This window comes from Leptosomus discolor, chromosome 5 (genome assembly GCF_034619465.1).
Source record: "Leptosomus discolor isolate bLepDis1 chromosome 5, bLepDis1.hap2, whole genome shotgun sequence".
Taxonomy (NCBI): domain Eukaryota; kingdom Metazoa; phylum Chordata; class Aves; order Leptosomiformes; family Leptosomidae; genus Leptosomus; species Leptosomus discolor.
In genome coordinates, this window is record NC_141395.1 from 27,391,977 (window position 1) to 27,410,420 (window position 18,444).

Consider the following 18,444-nt stretch of genomic DNA (forward strand, 5'->3'; position numbering starts at 1 on the left):
TCACATGTACTCCAAAACATTGTAACACCCTATCTCACCTAGTCAACAAGAAACTGAGTTCAGCTCCCACATATAGAAAATGCACCATATAAGTAGTGCAGCACTTCAAAACATAGGATACTTCTATATGACATGTATAAATATTGTCACTCATGTCACAGACTAATGTCAATAGGATTAAAACTGTTAATGATAACAACAGATTAACTGGTGTTAACACTGGATGAAAAAAATAATGTTATTTATTGCACAGTAAGTTTAAACAATGTAATTTGTCCAATTCTCAATCACTCTCTTTTCCTTTGCGATTCTGCCCTAAAAATGGGGGTGCGAGGAAGGCTGTGGTTTTTGCCTAAACACCCAGCTTGTAACTGTGCGTACACAGAAGCAGAAGAGTCAAAGCAAGGAAGAAAAGTGAGACAAGCTAGGAGTCTGTTGGGGTTACCTTTACTGCTTTTTCTTTAGTATGTGTAAGATTTTGCAAGATACCCATATATTTCTACAATACTAGCTCTGATTATCACTATTTGCCAGTATTTGTAGGTATCCGAAATGTGGAGCAACCTTTTGTTGAACTGTTCTTCTAACAGCCATATCCCAGCTGCAGCACTCAAGACTGCCAAACTCTTAAAACTGTATAAAGACCGGTTTTTAAGTATTGCTTAGCCTTAGCTACAGTCAAAGTAGTTCCAGTTTGAAACTGCTAATTCCCACTTTCTACTGCACTAAGCACTTCAGAGATTTGTTTATTCCATGTAACAAAAATAACCCAAAACCCAACAAAACACAATCCACTCTAAGACCTTTGGTTAATTTCACTAAAATTAATATATCTGTAGTGTATACAGTAATTTGGCAAAAAAAAAAAAAACAAACAAACAAAAGAACATCCTACCAAATTCAAAGATAATTGGAGTAAACGCTATTTCAGAACTCATTTACATACATGCCTTTTGCCTGCCATATATCTTTAAGTAGAAGAGAATACCTCCATGCCAAACTTATAAATAAATCAAAAAAAAGTTTATTCCAACAGAAGTTGCAACGAAGAATAAGATCTGGCAAGCTCGATCACGTACGAAGCAACAGCCAGCTACCAAAATACAAGATTGGATGAGAAGACTTCTGTCTTTCAGCATCCCACTGTCAGAATTTGCTGGATTTTGTTGGGGTTTTTTTTGTAGTAACCTACAAGTCTTGTATTGTGTATGTGCTGGAAGTCGCTTCGGACGTTCAATTTGCTTTAAGATTTTTGTGGACAATGAATTTTAAGCTTTAAGTAAGTGTATGTGAAAAGACTAAAAGTAAACTCTTTTCAGTGTAAAAATTGTACAAAAGCCTTCACCTTCTACTACCTAATACACCTTTGTACACCACTATGTACATAAATATTGGCCATGTTTCAAAAAAGCAGTAACAGCGAGATGCACGTGCCATTAAATCCAAAACAATTATAGGAGGAAAAAAAAACCCTGTTCAGTTTACCTGAAATGATGCACTTGGTTTTATTAGAAGATGATACCAGTAGACAGGACTTTCAGTCAGCACCCAACCCACCCTGCCCCCCCCTTTTTTTTTTTTTTTTTTTTAAAAAAAAAAAAAAGCGTAGTTCTGTTATTCAGCTCTCTACTAGCATTTAAAACTGTAATGTAGTTTTCCCATTTTGCCTGTAGGAGGAGTGTTAGGCAGCTAATAAGCACAATAGTAATTGGACATTGCTCAAATAACCTTATTTTAAGGATAAGCCATTAAACACTTATCTGGCTAAAATCAGAGGCTTCTTTTAAAAATTTAAAAGAAAAATAATTTTAAAAACACTTTAAACTGGTTTTATTCAATTAGGGAAAATGGTTTTTAAACTGCAACAAATTATAGTCATAGCTTATATTAAATTCTATTAATTAAGCTAAAAAACTATTGATATAGATTTGGTTTATTAGTTCAGCTTTAGGATTCCAGGTGACATTACATAGCTAAAAATGTAATCTTACAAGGGTTAATGATAATGCTGCCTTTAACAGAGTCTAACAAAGAAGGTTATGTTCACAGTAGAGATAAAAGAAACACTAACCAATAGTAAGGAATAAAATTTTTTAAATTTAGTTTTCATTAAATTAATTATTAATCTGTTTATCATCTATTCCTTGCAAGTGAAAAATACGTCTGTGAGAATCAAAACTTACATAAAGCTGCTGGTGGTCCCTTATCAATTAAGGGAAGTTAAGAAATTATCACTACCAAATTCTAATATAGACAATATTTTTCACACTTATGTGTCTCTAATCTTCAATTGATTTTACTTTAAATTGTGGGCTAAGTAATTTAAAAATACACAGATATAAGTAATAAAATAAGCGAGATAAATCTCATATACAAACACTTATTGCATTATTATATCCTCATGCTTAAATCAGATTTGCTCATAATGATTTTTGGCCTGCAACCTGAACTAGTCACGATTTCACAAGAACTTTAAGGGACAACTGTAGGATAAGCCCTCTGTCTTATAATTTGTTTAAGCTGGAACTGGTTATTTTCAAGCCAATTACAACAGACATAGGAAAAAGATTTTTTTGGTGTTGAAATATCTTGCACCAGAGTTTACACTTCACATAGATATGAAATGCACAATCACAAATTAGCAGTGTATTAAAGAGAATTGTAATACTATAGATTAAAAAAAAATCAGAATGGGAAATACTAATATAATTTTTCTGAAACTTGTGTGGGTTTTGGGACCATATTTGATGCAGCATAAGTTTCAGTCTCTTCGCAGAATGGGGCAGTAATGATCAGATCATTAATATTTTACTGCTTTAAAAATTATTTCCTTGTTCAATTTCTTATAAAAGGTCAATCAAATGAAACAGCCAACAGGAAAATTGAGGACATAAAGTGGAAGTCTGGCAGAAATTGAGGCCTTAAATCCAACCCTGCTATCAGGAACCCATTGTTGAGCAGAAGGTAACACTCATTACATTAAAGTTGTACCTTTGCGTTCTCCAGACAGCAAGCCATGCTCACGTGCCTCGTGAGAACTGCCCTTGTCATCACAGAACTTAATCACTTAGGCTTTCAGGTCATCCCTGAAACTGAGTCAGAATCCAGAAATAATGTGTCCTTCAGATAAGCCCCTCTTATGATGTCAGGCCAATAGATGTTCTCAGAAGAGAAGTAATAGTTAAGGACATGTGTCTGTCAGAATGCAGGAACAACTCTTAGCAAGCATGTACAAGACTGTCAGACATTAAATCTTTGTTTCTTTCTATAGAATGTTTGCTTTGAAAATACAAAAAAAAAATATTACTAATATTGATAGCTGTAGGGGAAAAATATTCAATGAATAACAGAATTACTAAAACATTTTTGACGAAACAAAAATATACTGTATTGTATAAACTACAGTTCCAAATGCACTACTTGCAGGCAAAGCCAATAAAGATTAGCAGTAAATTCAAATTGTCTTGCATGCTTAAGTACTGGTTTCTCAAAGCATTAAACTATGCTTTTGAAGCAACTTACCTGTGACATCAGTTTTGATGTCAGCAAGCTTAAAAAGAGGTGCAACTTGTCCATAATAAACATGAGTGGCTTCTCTTTTGTGGCTGCTTGGATTAACAAACACTTTTAAGGATTTTGGCCTATTTTTAAAGCCTAAAAAGAAACCACAAAACATGGAAGATTACACACATTCCAGCTACTTTTACAGCTTAAATTAATTTTTAATATTAGAACCATTACAGTACTTTAACAGAAGTAAATTACAGTCTAAAAATATGTCAATTTCTTCTTGGATTTGCACTATTTATCATAAAATTACAGTACTGATTACTGTTGTGCTTGCAGATAATAAACAGTAGAAATTAATCACATACTAACCAAAACACTGTAGAAACTAGGAAAAAAAAAAAGCATGTGTCATATATCATAACCTAGTTAAACCATGACACAGGAGCAGGGTGAATGTGGAGAAATTATAATATTGGGCAACATAAAAAAGTATCCTTTTTGGAATTTAATATGGAACACTCCCAGCAGGCATATGACTAAACACCCAACAAAACTGATACTGCAATCCGATACTTTTGTCTTCTGAGATTGCAAATCAAACAGTGCAAAGGAAATTCCGTCATCTTGAAAGAGGTCCAAAGAAATACAAAGAAATAGAAAACTTGGTAATATCATTCAGAAGTCTGAGAATTAGTTTGGTTTATATTTTTAAAAGTTACATTTAGGTCTTCAAAGTAACCAGCTCTGAGCAAACAACACTGACAAATACTGCTATGCAAACATTACCTTGTCTTGTACATTGATCCCACTAAGTAATTTTATTATTTGGAATATGGCATTTTGTTGAAGAGTAAATAATTTGTACTAAAACAACAACATTACTTTTCAAGGTCTTTTTTCTCGAATTGCTACAATTGCCACGATTCAGTGAGGCTGGTTTGCTACAAAAAGCAAGTGATGTCATGCAATACTGCTGCTTCTTTGCTAGTTATTTATATGATTTCAACAATTTTGTATTCAATTAATTCATTTATAAATTCTAAATTTTCTTTTAGTATCAGGTTAGACTACCACTTTCTTAGCCAAATGAAAGCTAGAATATCTGGCAAGTATACTGCTTTCAACATTGAACAGCAACATAGTAGGCCACAACTCCAAAAGGAACCAAGAGTGAGAGCATGTTTTCCTGCCTCGTGTAGAGTATTACTTAACTTTTTACAGCTGCATGTTACCTTCAGAGTGGGACTTCCTGAAGCTCTTCCCAATTACTCTACCTCAACAACTGAACAGGAACAAATCCTCAGAGAAATCATAGCTAAATACTCTTTCAGCTTCAAAGGGGAACATACTCCTTAAGATCAAAACATAACAATTATAAAAGTTCCATGGATTATTTTTTCACTTATTTAAACACATCAAAGAATCTGGAAATTAAAACTAGCACTTTATCTAGTCTGTGTTAGTAAATCTTAGAAGATTTCTTGAAGATACTGAAGGAAATTACCAGATCAGTTTGCTGTTATAACCTGAAAGCATACATAAACCCCAAGATTTCTAATTATATTTATGGCAAAATGTTACACGCAGTGCCATGTCATTGCACAGCAAATTAATCCTGATGAATCCTGAATGTCTTCAGTAATAAGCCTTAGTACCTATATTTAAAACCATCTCCTTTAAAAAGGAGACAAAAAGAAAATAGGAAACTTGGTGAGAACAGTGGATGCGCTGGAGGGCAGGGTTGCCATTCACAAGGACCTTGATTAGCTACAATAGTTTGACAAAAGCCCCAAGATGTTCAATAAAGACAAATACGAAGTCCAGCACCTGGCCCAGCAAAACCCTAACAGTGCAGGCTGGGGACTGATCAAGCCATGCAGCACCTTTTAGAGAGCATATGAAGTTCCTGATAGACAAGTTGTTGAACAGGAGTAAATGGTGCCATTGGTGCCACAAAGGCCAAGTGCTTACTGGGTTGCAGTAACAAGAGGACAACCAGCAGTTCAAAGGATATCACTATGCCCTTGTATTCAACATCTTTTGAGACTGAATCTCAAAAACTGTACCTGCTTTTAGGCCCCTCAGTACAAGACTGAAAGTGCAGCAAGTCCAACAGAGACCTGTGACTACAATGAGGGGCTGGAACAGGCCACACAAAAGCAGCAGAGGTAGCTGGCTTTGCATAGCCTTGAGAAGAGAATCTACCTAAATGCTGTCCCTAAGTATCTACTGTGGGAATAACAAAGACCACCAAGCCAGACTTCTTGCAGGTGCAAGGACAAAAAAGCAACAGACAAATTGCAGCAAGGAATATTCCAATCTGAAATAAAGAATCCTTCACAATGAGGGTGGTTAAGCCATGGATCAAGTTGCCCAGAGAGGCTGAGGAATGTCCATCCTTAGAGATTTTCAAAACTTATCTGGACATGACTCTTAGGAACCTGATCTTGTTTAGAAGCTCACCTGCTCTGAGCAGGAAGCTGGAACAGATAATTTCCAGAGGTCCCTTCCAACCTAAATTATTCTTGATTCTCTGGAAACAGAAAGAAGCACTGCATACTGTATTGTAAGTACTTATCATAGGAATTACAATGCAAACAAGTAAGACTACACAAAAGTTCCCAAAGACTATTAAAGCACATAAATCATCATCATAAAAACATCGTAATAATCATTATTCAAGACACTTAATGGAAATCTGCTATCTGGTGTTGTTGCAGTCTTTTAGAATTCATAAAAATATTAAGATGAAAAAAATTATTTCTGTGCTTGGTATTTTGCCTAAATGTCAATAGAAATTAAATTGAAAAACACAAGAATAAAGACTCCCAATTTAAAAGAAAAAAGATTTAGCCACACTCATAAATGTGCTGTCATGTTTCTTTTTGCCTCTACACGAACTCCTACTTGTGATCAGCTGGCCCTAAATGCTCAACCCCCACCATCACCCAGAGACACGAAACTGTAAAAACTGACTATAGTGTCTTTGATTATAAATACTTGTAATACACAAAGCAGAGGGAAAGAATACGAAAGTACAGAGTTTGTAGAAGTAGCAAAAGGTGATGAAGTGCCATAATTCTGTTAGCTAAACAGGGGGAGTTACAATACTGCTAAACCACCATCAGGAGAAAACTGAAGGCAAAAACCCCAAACATCGCTATCTCACTTAACTGTTTTTGAGTTTTAGGTGTAAAAATTTAAGCCCCAGGTGGCAATATAGACTTTTAAAAGAAAGCACAAACAGGCAAAACAATAGACTTCTCAACTGGTGAGAAAAAAATTCCCAGATATTTAAGAAAACAGTTGAATTTTTGTTTCTTTTTTTTTTTCCCACCAAAAATTAACTCATTGAATTATTTTAAACTGTATTTATGATTATCTACACTAGGCTATTGCTGAAAAGTAGATCAGAGTTAATACACAAATCCTAGTGACATTTTCAAGAACCAAATGAATTCACAGGATAAAAGTGTTAGAATAGTCTCTATGACTACTTAAATATCGATTTTCTTTTTCAGAGGGGTAAACTAATTTATTCTTAGAAATAGGTTTCACAAACAAAGCATTTGAGCAGAGATATGGTACACTACTGACGTGGTTTTGTTTGTGCCACATGATTGCCAACTGACATGAAAGGATGATTGTGACAAAAACTATTATTTATCATTCCAGGCGTGCACTGGACGTGTTATAGCACATCAAACAACTGAGTTTAATGAAAGAATATCCAATACCAGTCAAAAATTGAACTTTCACAATAGTATATAGTGAAATCTCTTTAAAATATTTTTTATCATAATAATCTTTTCATTTCCTTTAAATGACATCTATATGAATGAATCAATGTCATTTACTACAGTCTGCAACCGATTTCAGTCTGTCAGCCTTTTGGTCTTCTCCTGACTGGTGTTCTGTTATTGTTTTCTGAGGCTGCTCCATTTGAAACGAACCAGCAGCCTAAAGCAGGAAGGCCAACTGTTCTCTAGTACTAACAAATGTGCTAATATGCACTAGTTTAAACTTGATCTATCAAGTGAATCAGTGAACCATGAAGGGTGGTGGGTCAATCAGGGTGTTCTGAAAACAAAGGCTCATAGGGCAGCAGAGACGCTATGCTCAGACATACATCTGTGCTGCTTTCGGTTCTTAGCTTTATGAAAATGGGTTTATGTTACAAAAGTTAAGAGCCTGGAATCATGTCATTACTTCATACATTTATAAATACTTCATACAACAGTAAGAATATTATACATGAGGAAAACTAATAAGAGGAGACAGATTTGTTAATGTAACTATGGGGACACCACTGTTAATATTAACTAACTAAAGTTAATGTTTAACATTAATGGTTTAATTAAAACTTCATGCACCAAGATTCAAACATTTATATCAAATCCCAGTGTGAGAGATACTACAGAATAGTAGACAAAAATAAAACACACTTCATGTATTTTTTGCTACTTTATCATTTATTCTTAACCATATTTACTGTCTTCTGTTAGTTTACAGAGTTTTTAAGTAAAACTTTTTCAAATCGACTGTTAATAAAAATAATCTTATCTTGCTAAAAAAAATAAAATGGATAAGCATTAATAATTATGCATTTTCCTCTCATTTCTGGGCCTGTCTTAACCCTTTAAGAAACACTGGGCATTTGCATGCACAATGGACTTTAAACTAAACAGTGAAAGCCACTGACACTGTATGTCCCCACTGTACATGCCTGTAAGTCCAGTAGAAAAAGATGCAATGTATAAATGGAAATCAGTGAGAGTCAGGTGTACAACAGGTCTGACGTGAAGTCAAGAGCATACTAGAATCTACCTAAGTCACCATTTGGGGCTTTCCAGGAGCCAGTCTAGAACCAAGGCTCCATAGGTGCATGCCTTAAGATAACAGTGGTTATTTTATATCAGTTTAACAAATATGCAACATACAGAAGATCTGTTTTCCTGAACACCATATATCTAGTTGGCATGCAACTGAACAGCAGCAACATTATGCAGAAAATAAGAACTTATTTAGAAGGGATAAGATGCTACTACATGTGTTTTGTTACTCTGTCACTGCACACAAAAAGCCATAATAGCAGCCACTTCTAAACAGCTACACATATCTGTGTGCTCACTGACATGATGACAGACTTTATAAAAAAAAAATATATAGCCTAGTTAGACTTCAAATTGAAGTGCTCTGAACACAAATTCAGAGCAACAGAGGATACTCACTATGAAGAGAGTAAGAATGAACAGGGAAAAAATGCAAGACACATTTGTGTCAGACACAAAACACACAATAAAAGGGAAGCTGTGCACATGGTATTTCAGGAAAAAAAAAAAAATCTTCACTAGAACAAATCTCCAGATGAAACTCTAGCTTGTATCATCACCGATGAACTTGCTGTTGTTCCTTAATTAACGTATATGCATAAAAACATCTAAAAACTTGACAAAGAGTAAAGTAAACAAATAGAAATTGCATTTATTTTCAAAGGAGACACACCTTTTAGTAATATTTAGCCATAGTGACAAATGAAAGTACATGTTTACTGATAGCCAAAGCCAAACATATATACACACTACTTTGGTAAATCACCTACTTTTAATTTGCTCAAGCAGAGAAGCAATAAAAAAATACCCTTCAAGTAAATAATGCAGCAGTTAATGAAAAGTTACTCTGTGATCAGATAGATTAGAAAAAAAAAAAAAAGTACACTTAAATTTTGACTGGTTTAGAACAATGAAATTTGAACTTTATCCTGCAGTTCATAAGGAAACCAAAAAGGAGCCAGTTTGAGTTCATTAACAAAGATGTCACCAGCACTATTATGAAAACAAGCTGCAGCAAAAATTATGAAAATTCATCACAGTTTCAAGCAGAGCTACATCAATGTGCCTTTTGAGATTTCAGTTCCTGAGGAATCAACAGAACTTATCTGCATTTTATACTTTTAGTCCAGACATGAATCCCACTGGGAATTTCCTACCAATGTTTGGTACTTTCCAAATCAGAAGACTCTTTTCTGCATTAATATCCTTACTATACCATCACTGAATTACTGATAATGTGTTTCTGCCACACTGAATACAGAAATGCTGCTGCTTTTTGAATATCTACACAGCCTTCAAAACATAACAGTGTGATAACTACTTTTGTTGTAATTACAGAACTTAAAACAATACACACGTTAGTAAATGATATTTTGGGGGTTCTGTTTGGGTATTTTTTTCCCCTCTGAGTCCTGATTATTCCTAAAGTAGAAGGAAAGGAGAAAAAATGTACTGATTGGAGATCAAGAAAAATCTGCACAAAGTTTGAGCTGCTGGAGAAAGACTGAAGCTGAAGGCAGAACTAGAAACAGCAGCACTGCACAGAATGATTTTTTCAGGTTCAGGTGGCTTCCAATTACAAAGCTATAAAACAGAGACTGCACCTCGAAGTCAAGGCAACCTGAGCAAGAGATACTGCAGATTTTTTTCTGTGAACATATGGTATCACTGCTCCTGATGGATGGAGGGTAATCTGGGAACAAAACAGACATTTGCTCCTTATGCAAATGTCCTTGCCTTTATGAGTAGCTGGAGATCTGCAAGAATCTTGGCACTTCTGCAGATTAAGATATTTCACGATAAAATCTTTTAAAAAGGGGCAAGGGAAGGCACTTTTTATTACACATCTTTATTTGGAAAATTCAAAGCATATTGTGTAAGCAAACAATGTAAGAATGCACCATTAATAACTCATGTTATTTTACTTTCTCTAATACCTGCTTTTGACAAAGTCACTTTACTAGAAGTACACAATAAATTGCTATTGAAAGTGCTACAAACACTGCAGATGTGTAAGATTTGATTTCTGTAATCTGGCTCAGCATTAACAATTCAGCTGGAGTTTTAATAGTCTATTACAAGATGGATTGTTTTTCTTCTGTAATAAACAAACTCATTTGCTATAGTCTGTAAGCACAGACACATTTTGGAGCTAAATCAGAGAGCTTGGTTTGTGGGGTTTTTTTGTTGTTGGTTTGGTTTTTTAAATAGCAATTGTGCTATATTCTGTGTCTTTTCCATACTGATGGTATTAAATTACAGTGAAAGGCTTTGATTTGTTGCAGAGTTTTTTTCCCCAAATGGTGAATACTTTTTTCTTAAATTTCATAGCTTCCTTGAAAAAAATGTAACTATAGTTTAACCTAGCTAGTGTCAATACATTTTGTATCAAATTACACTTCAAGAAACCTACAGAACCTTAAGAGCACTTCCACTTGTGAATTTATGAAGAGGAAAGCCTCTCCCATTAGTCTCTTAGAGAACCTATGGGTCTCAAGTGGGAGCTCCCAAATAGTCACCAGAAAGTCCCTCAAGAGTTCCCAGGACTGCAACAACTGTAGTACCATCAGATGTGCTGCAATTCCAAGTGAATACATCAATAAAATACTTTATTTCTTTGAGAAACAGATTTCCAAGAAGACTCTTCAGTCAGAATACAGTAAGCTACTTATTTTCAGTAGCCTCCAAAACACTTCCAAAAAACAGCAATTTGTTTAATTTTTACAGATGTGTTAGTCAATTACTGTCACTTTCCTAAATTTTACACTTTACCATGTAAAACTTCAATAGTAAACATTTTCCAGCAATGAAATTCATATCTGTGTGTCTTAATTTCCACAGCTAAAATATTTTTCTAAGCTTCACTCAGCCTTACGTATTGCCAATAGAAACAAGTCTGAAATAATAATGACATCAACCCAAATTAAATGCTTACCATTCAAAATTTCCTTTAGATGTCTAAACCATGAATGACAATGATCTTCACTTAAGTTATTTAAATGGATAGCACAGTCTGTTAGCTTATTCTCTTCTTTATTCAAGCATTTAAAAATTGTGATACCCAACAAAGTACCACCTTTTTTCTGCCCTACAAAACGACGACGTTTCAGTTTTACTGAAAATACATCTTTCATTTCAATACTCTCCTCTTGAGCCTGTAAAAGCATACTGGAATCACCTGTAGGGGGGAAAAAAAAATGTTATCAGTATGATTAGGAGTAATATCTATGGCTTCATCTAGCTTCACTTGTTGCATCTCCTCACGCCTATATTGAAACTTCTTGCATATCATTTGCCTCAATCACTGGTCTTATACTTTAGCAATTTTCTGTTATTTAGGTTAGGTATCCAGCTATATAAATAACATGATTTCAGAGAGGTTATTTAATCCCTTTTCTGATATTAAAAAAAAAAAAAAAAAGTAAAATTGTAGACTAAGAACAGTGAGCCACTTTTTTTTTTTTTTGTATTTGGATGCAAACAGCAAATTTTTCATTGTATTCTCCTAAATCATAGATCAGAACATGTGCTATGACCCAAGCTGACTATATGGTCAATGTACTATTTTCACTTGATACAACTTCTGCCTTTTGGATTTAGATGTCTGATATATCATATCAGAAAAAGAGTTAAGCAAAAATAGAAAAATAAACCAAAACTGTATCATCCATCTTATCTTTCATTTTAGAGTTACAAATTTACTTTAGAAGACAGGCAAAAGAAAAAACGTTTCAAAAGTTCTCGTAACAGTTCAAGACCCTCAACCCAGGGGAGAGTTGTGTTAGGCTGGAACACTAAGGGAAGGTTTTCTTATGTTGCACTATGCACATAGACCATGTGGATACAGACACTATCACTTCAGTGAAACTAGTTCCAAATGCCTTTTGGAGATATATCAACTGAACCACTGTGGTACAGGCTTCTCCTTTTTCTGCTCTCTTGAGCTGTAAAACAACTGATTCCTCAAAACCAAAGTCAGATACACAAACTGAAGGAAAAAAGTCACCATTCCTGGACACAAAATTTTTCCTGCTTTGTAATTATAGCAGATCTGATATGCTAGACCAATAAACATCCCTTTGCAGCCCAAGGCAAGAAAAGCTAGAAACCAGAAACCTTTTCCAAATCTAGCAACAGCTCAGTCAAGTGGCTTCTCAATAGCAAAAGCCATAACAGATTCTGTTTGATGAATAGTTGTTGCATGGTGTACCGAAGTGCCAGAGAGAAGCTGTCTTCCTGGAAAGATGCACAGCACTGCAGGTGAGACTGCAAAATCAAGTATCACCTACTTCATCATACCACATGAAGCTGTGGGCTTCAGAAGGTCATACCTTTTCTGAGCAGGAAAGAGAAGCCTGCATCAATTCTTGTAACAGTTTGACGCTGACATTTCTCAACATCATTTCCTGAAACAGACTATGGAGTGATCATCTTTCTATCCAGAAATCCATTGCTCCTCAGCAATGCTCACACAGCTAAAGCTCAAGTCAGTATTACCTCTCCTGACAATTCTCAACCAACCCATTTTTTCCTGTTCCATACCAAAAAAACTTACTGCAGACAGAAGCATGACCTTATTATACTTCCCACATACTTTTCCAACTTGTTATGTTTTACCATCTTAATTTCTCCATATGTCAGCTACTAAGGTGTAAAACTGGACTAAAAACATTCCATTCTTAGCAAGCATACTGTGACAAGTAGATGTTTGTGTGCACTGAGCTAGTGCATAGGAAATCGTCTGTAGTGCAGATTTTCAGAAGTACACACCAAATAAACAGGAGGAAACTCCTGTTTACAGGACTTTTACAGGAAACAACAGAAAATAAAATAAAACTTAAAGTACTGTGATGACTGCTGTAAAAGTATTTCTATAAGATACATTGAATGAAACCAGGGGACTGAGGGGAAAAAACCAGCTGTATGGTTCCATTTGAACTATGATTTTGCACAGACTCAAAGGGTGAGTGGACATTTTACAAGCAACGTTAATACTAACATTACCAAATCCCAGATCTTGATTTTTTAAAAACTCCGTACTACTCTTCTAAAACATTTGGGGGTAAACAGTCTTTGAGGCCTTAAATAAAACACTTAGATATCCTGAATCACTTACCTAGAACTACATAGTTCAATACCTTTATTTAATTTGGTTTAATTTTAAAAACAGTATTTTCAAATCTTTTTCCAGAAAGTTTTGCTGTCAGACATAAAAAACACTGACAATACCAGCACGCAAACTCAGCATTTTAGGAAAAGACGTGAAATGTAACAACTGTTCTGCAGCAACAACCAAGCTGCAGCATTTATTCCCCCAGAACAATACAAATATGCTAAATGGGTTTGCTTTTTAAATATTTTTTTAAAATAACATTTTGGATTAAACTTAGTTTCGCTGACAATATCACAAATTCTGTTATGTTAAAGTTATGCATATGCATCACAAATAAATTACAAACATTAACCTATTTGTCCTGCACAAACCAAGTAAAATGAAGGCCTGTTAAAATACTTCTTATTTCCCTACTAGCTGTCATAGAATGTCATTTAGTCATAAGCCAGGTAAGGCTTGGCTTGTTTTCATGCTGTTTCAGCCAGATTTTTATGTGCTTTTATATCTTCCTCTTAGTCTGCATTTATCAAATTCTTGTGTTGCTCAGGTGCACATCAAAACTTTTGAAAATTAAAATAATACATTCTCACTAGGCAGCACTACACTTTCAAAACCAGTATTTGACTCTAGCTGTTCTACTGGAATATATTTCCAGACATAGCTTGGAGAAGCTATAAACTGTAGGAATACTGAATCGTACAAAAGCATCATCCTCAAGTTTTAAATTGTAGAAGAAATATTGAACTAGCCAGTAGGATTAGGACAAGCAATTTTTACTGAGTTGAAAAGAAATCTGCATAAAAGTCCTTAGGCATATTCTATCATTTTCATCTTCTATTTTTACTGAAAATAAGATCACCGCAAATGCAGTAAAATTTTATAAAACAATTCAGATACAGAAAAATTAAGTCATGAGCTACATTTAAAAAAGATTTCTAGTATGTGTTAACAACCAAGTTTACTTTAAAAATGAAGTATATATTGGATTAGACACTTTTTAAAATTTAACAAAAACCCTATTGGTTCGTTAGTATCATATTGGTTATTCCTGGCTGTTTCAGGACATTAACTGTCCTCTCACATTGCTTAGAAAGATATTGGGTACCATCTGTTCTTGCAAGAGATTTAAGAATACATCTATTAGATATCATGCTATTTATTTAATTCAGTACCCACTTCCCATTGTTGTATCTTCTGGAAAAAAAAAGTCAATTTAATTACAAGGAATAAAGATAATCTCTTCTACCAGGCTGCCCTGTCATCATGACAGCAGAAAGGGAACCTGTATAAAGTAGGTTACAGGCGTTAGGGAAGAGTAAAGCTAACAGCACTTAACATTTAACAAAGATCTAACAAAAACAGAATATATAGCACTTAAAAAAAAATTACTATAAGCCAAGGGCTTGTCTAAATCAATCTCAGCACATCTGTCTGATGTAGAGCGTAAACAGGATTAGAGTTGGATTTATCTGCTTGACGCTAATTGTACTCACAGTTTCTGCACATGTCCACTTTTTTTTTCCAACTACAGCATGAAAAAAGCCTTCTAGGAAGTTTTATGCTCCTATTTATCCTCTCACTGATTTCAAGTAATGAGACTATCCTACATTTTTCCTACTTATGGTAGTCTAATCTCTTATTTAATAAAAAACTATGTATAAATATACCAAACTGAGCTAAATCAAAGGGTGAGGGACTAATACACTAAAATACAGTTTCACTGTAAATAGCAAACCAAATTTTAATTAGTTAAGAGTGTTAAACTAGGCTTTCAAGAAATAGATTATCTCATGTTTACAGCAAAATTGATGAAAGAAAAAAGTAGTACTACAGAAAAACAGACAGTTTGTAAAGAGAAGTGTGTTACTAAAATACAAACACCAATACTTCAACAAAACACTTATTGAACTGTTTTCCTACCATAGAGGCCCAACACCCAGAAGTGGTATTTGAGGACTTAATTTCCATAACAAATATCTGGAGTACACGGAAAACGGAAGAAAATACACATGAAATGTGATTGCATAATTCAAGTACAAGAATTGGACATGAAGGAAAATGTGTTATACTCCCCCAGTCATAAATTCTTCCTATGACCTTTAGCAAAACACCTAGCCCAACTTACACATCTTAGGTGCTCTATACCATTATGCTCTCAAAGTTTACTTCATTAGTAGTTGGTTGCTATAGCTGACTGCAGTGTAACATAACAGGAATAACGAGAAATAAAAATGAAGACTGTACCAAAGAAAATACAGTGACCAACAGTAGTTATTATAGAACTGATTACAGATCATCCTACTCTGTATGAACACTATTTTCAAAATATCCATTCAGGATATACAATAAAATATAACTGTATAAATATAAAAATCAAAAAGGAAATAAATAGAATAAAAAATTAAATCTGTTCTGGCAATATGTCTACAAGTTTATGCTTAGGAATACTTAAAATTAATAAGATAATGTCTAATGCATATAAAACAACACTGACTATTAAGCTCACTTTTTCCTTTCTGCAGTCTGCAGAGCACAATAAGTAGTATGCAACTGATTCATAAAACCTATGCAGTTTTCAGCTACAACTTTGATTAAGGAGGACTGTGAACGAGAAATATAAAGGAGGAAGTATGATCATTCTTGCCAGAAGAGCTGAGAATCACTGTATAGCTCAACCGGCTATTTAATGTTAATTTAAAGACTCTGAACATGAGATAGAAAAGCTATTTTCAAAACATCCAAATTTTCAAGGTTTTTTTATTTCAAAAAGACAGGTCATGCAACACTTTTGGCAAAATTTGATGTTATGCCGCTTACTCTCTTCTGCAAGCAGAAAAATCAGAATTGCACTTTCTGCTTGTCAAGAGTATCAAACAGCATGCTGAAGAGAAAAAGGTTCAGCAAGGGCCAGGTTGGGGAGGGGCTGTTTTTTCTTTGAAGATTACCTTTATGCTACTCTAGTCCTTTTAAATGGTGTTGTAAGAGAAGCATAACACAACCAAGGCCCTAGTCTAGAAAAATGTTTCTCAGACTGTGTGTAATGACCTCCTCGGGAACACCAAGGAGTTCAGAAAGTACTACAAAGTACTGAAGACATGCATCTCACTTCCTCCAGAGCTAGAGAGTAAAAGCAGGGTGTAACTACTAATTTCATCTTTTAATGGCAGCTATTCACTTGCAGCAACAGCTGTATTCCTTCAGGGCAGAAAATTGAGCTTAAAAACATCTGACAGGAATACAACCAATTTTCATTCTCCTTCTCTAGAGAATCTGAGGGTGATGTATTTTGCCAAGCAGACGCAATACCTTGCCACTAATCCCTCTTCCAATACAGGCACCTACCCTCACTCACCTGCCACGACTGTGTAGTCCAGCCCTTTTCCTTATGTCTGGCATTTGGCAAAACCAAGCTGAGTCAATTCAACTCCCTAAAGTAACATAGATTGTCCACTCTCTTTTTATTTTTTTTGCTGGCCTAGTCTTCTGACAAGTTGTTTAATATAATCAGTGCAACACAAGTCCTACAAAACTAGAGATGCTTCAAAGTGTTAAGAAAATACACAGTAGGGAAGAAGGAAGGATTGGGACTGTCTCCTTTCATCAGCAGGAAGTCAACATGGTTTGAGCCAATCTGCTGTGCATTTTCACTTCCAATTGCTAACTCCCCAAAGATCACACAAACACGGATCAACAGTCAGCAAGAGCTGGGAAAGATGCACAACGATTTCTCTGAATTTTTTAGAACTCTGTTTACATCGTATCTATTAAAAAAAAAATAAGTCTCAGAATAAAACTCCACTTTACAAACCTACAACGCGCATTAAGTAGTTTTGCTGGATAGGAAGTTACACACTATTTCAGTAAAGCAGTAATAGGCATTATTCACTCTCCCAGCTTAGAGAAGTCATCTTATTTTAAATTACTATCACAGATAGCTACCTCTAAAAATAAGATTATTATGAAGAATAACTGATATACTAAAAAACCACCCCCAATATTCTTCAACAAATCTGTACTTCAGGCTTCAGTTTCTCAAATCAATCTGAGGGGGGAAAAAAAAAAAAAAAAACACAAAAAAAATGCAAATCCCAAATCATGGGATAAAGGCTTATATTAGATAACAGATATTACATTATTTTATTCTGTTTAGAATATTTTTATTTCTGTTTTCTTATAAATCATTTTAAAAAGACAATGTGATAAATACAACAATACAAAATAGGCTTTAGCAGTGTTGTGCAAGTTTCAATACATCCTACAATAAGTGAAAAATTTTTCACTCTTTGCTCAGGGTATTTCCTGACAATTTTGCTATATTCATAGCGTAAGTAAACAAGACTAAAAGTGCAGCCTCCTACCTTTCATCCTCCCCTCTTTTCTCTCTCCATGTCTCAAATGGCTCTTTCCCCCAAGACCCCTTGACCAGCTGATTCCAATCCCTGTTGGGGATCCTGTTCCAATCCCCACTGTATCTTTTAAAAACTAATCCTCATTCTTTTTAACAATGCCATCAAACCAAGAGGGCTGTTGCAGATACATGCCCCTGTGCCTAGCATCACATCATCACAGGAACTGCAGGAAGAGCAGCTTCAGGGGACATTTGGTGTAGTCCTGGAAATTCTGAGTTGGACCATACTCAAGTACTTAAAATTTGGTTAAGTTTCACTATACCTTTAAAAGACGGCAATAAGGAAACTTCCAACCAAAAACAACTACTGCCAAACTGCCTAGTTCTGGGTGAACCAAAATGAAAGATGATGCTAGCAACTGGCAGAGCAAACACAGGAACAGTTCAATTAATCCCATACCATAAGTACAGTTCAGAGGTCATCTTTGCTGGAGCTGACTCCCCCTGGAGAGGAGTCAGACCTGGGGAGTTCCCCTCTGAGTGTGACCAGATCTCAGGAGTGCCACTTGCACCCAGCATCCTGGGTCTCCATGATGCCCAGCAGGCCATGGGCAAAGCCCTTCTTGCAATAAGGCTCGTAA

General features: G+C 35.0%; 1 protein-coding gene across 1 annotated transcript in view; it reads right to left on the reverse strand.

The window, feature by feature from the left end:
- The window catches only part of CERKL (CERK like autophagy regulator), a 56,409-nt gene that overhangs the window by 20,042 nt on the left and 17,923 nt on the right, over window positions 1-18,444 (reverse strand). Inside the window, exons 2-3 of the mRNA XM_086465754.1 lie at window positions 11,278-11,520; window positions 3,523-3,654 (exon numbers count right to left, since the gene is read on the reverse strand). Of these exons, the coding sequence (XP_086321880.1) occupies window positions 3,523-3,654; window positions 11,278-11,520 (375 nt within the window). The remainder of the gene's footprint in view (window positions 1-3,522; window positions 3,655-11,277; window positions 11,521-18,444) is intronic.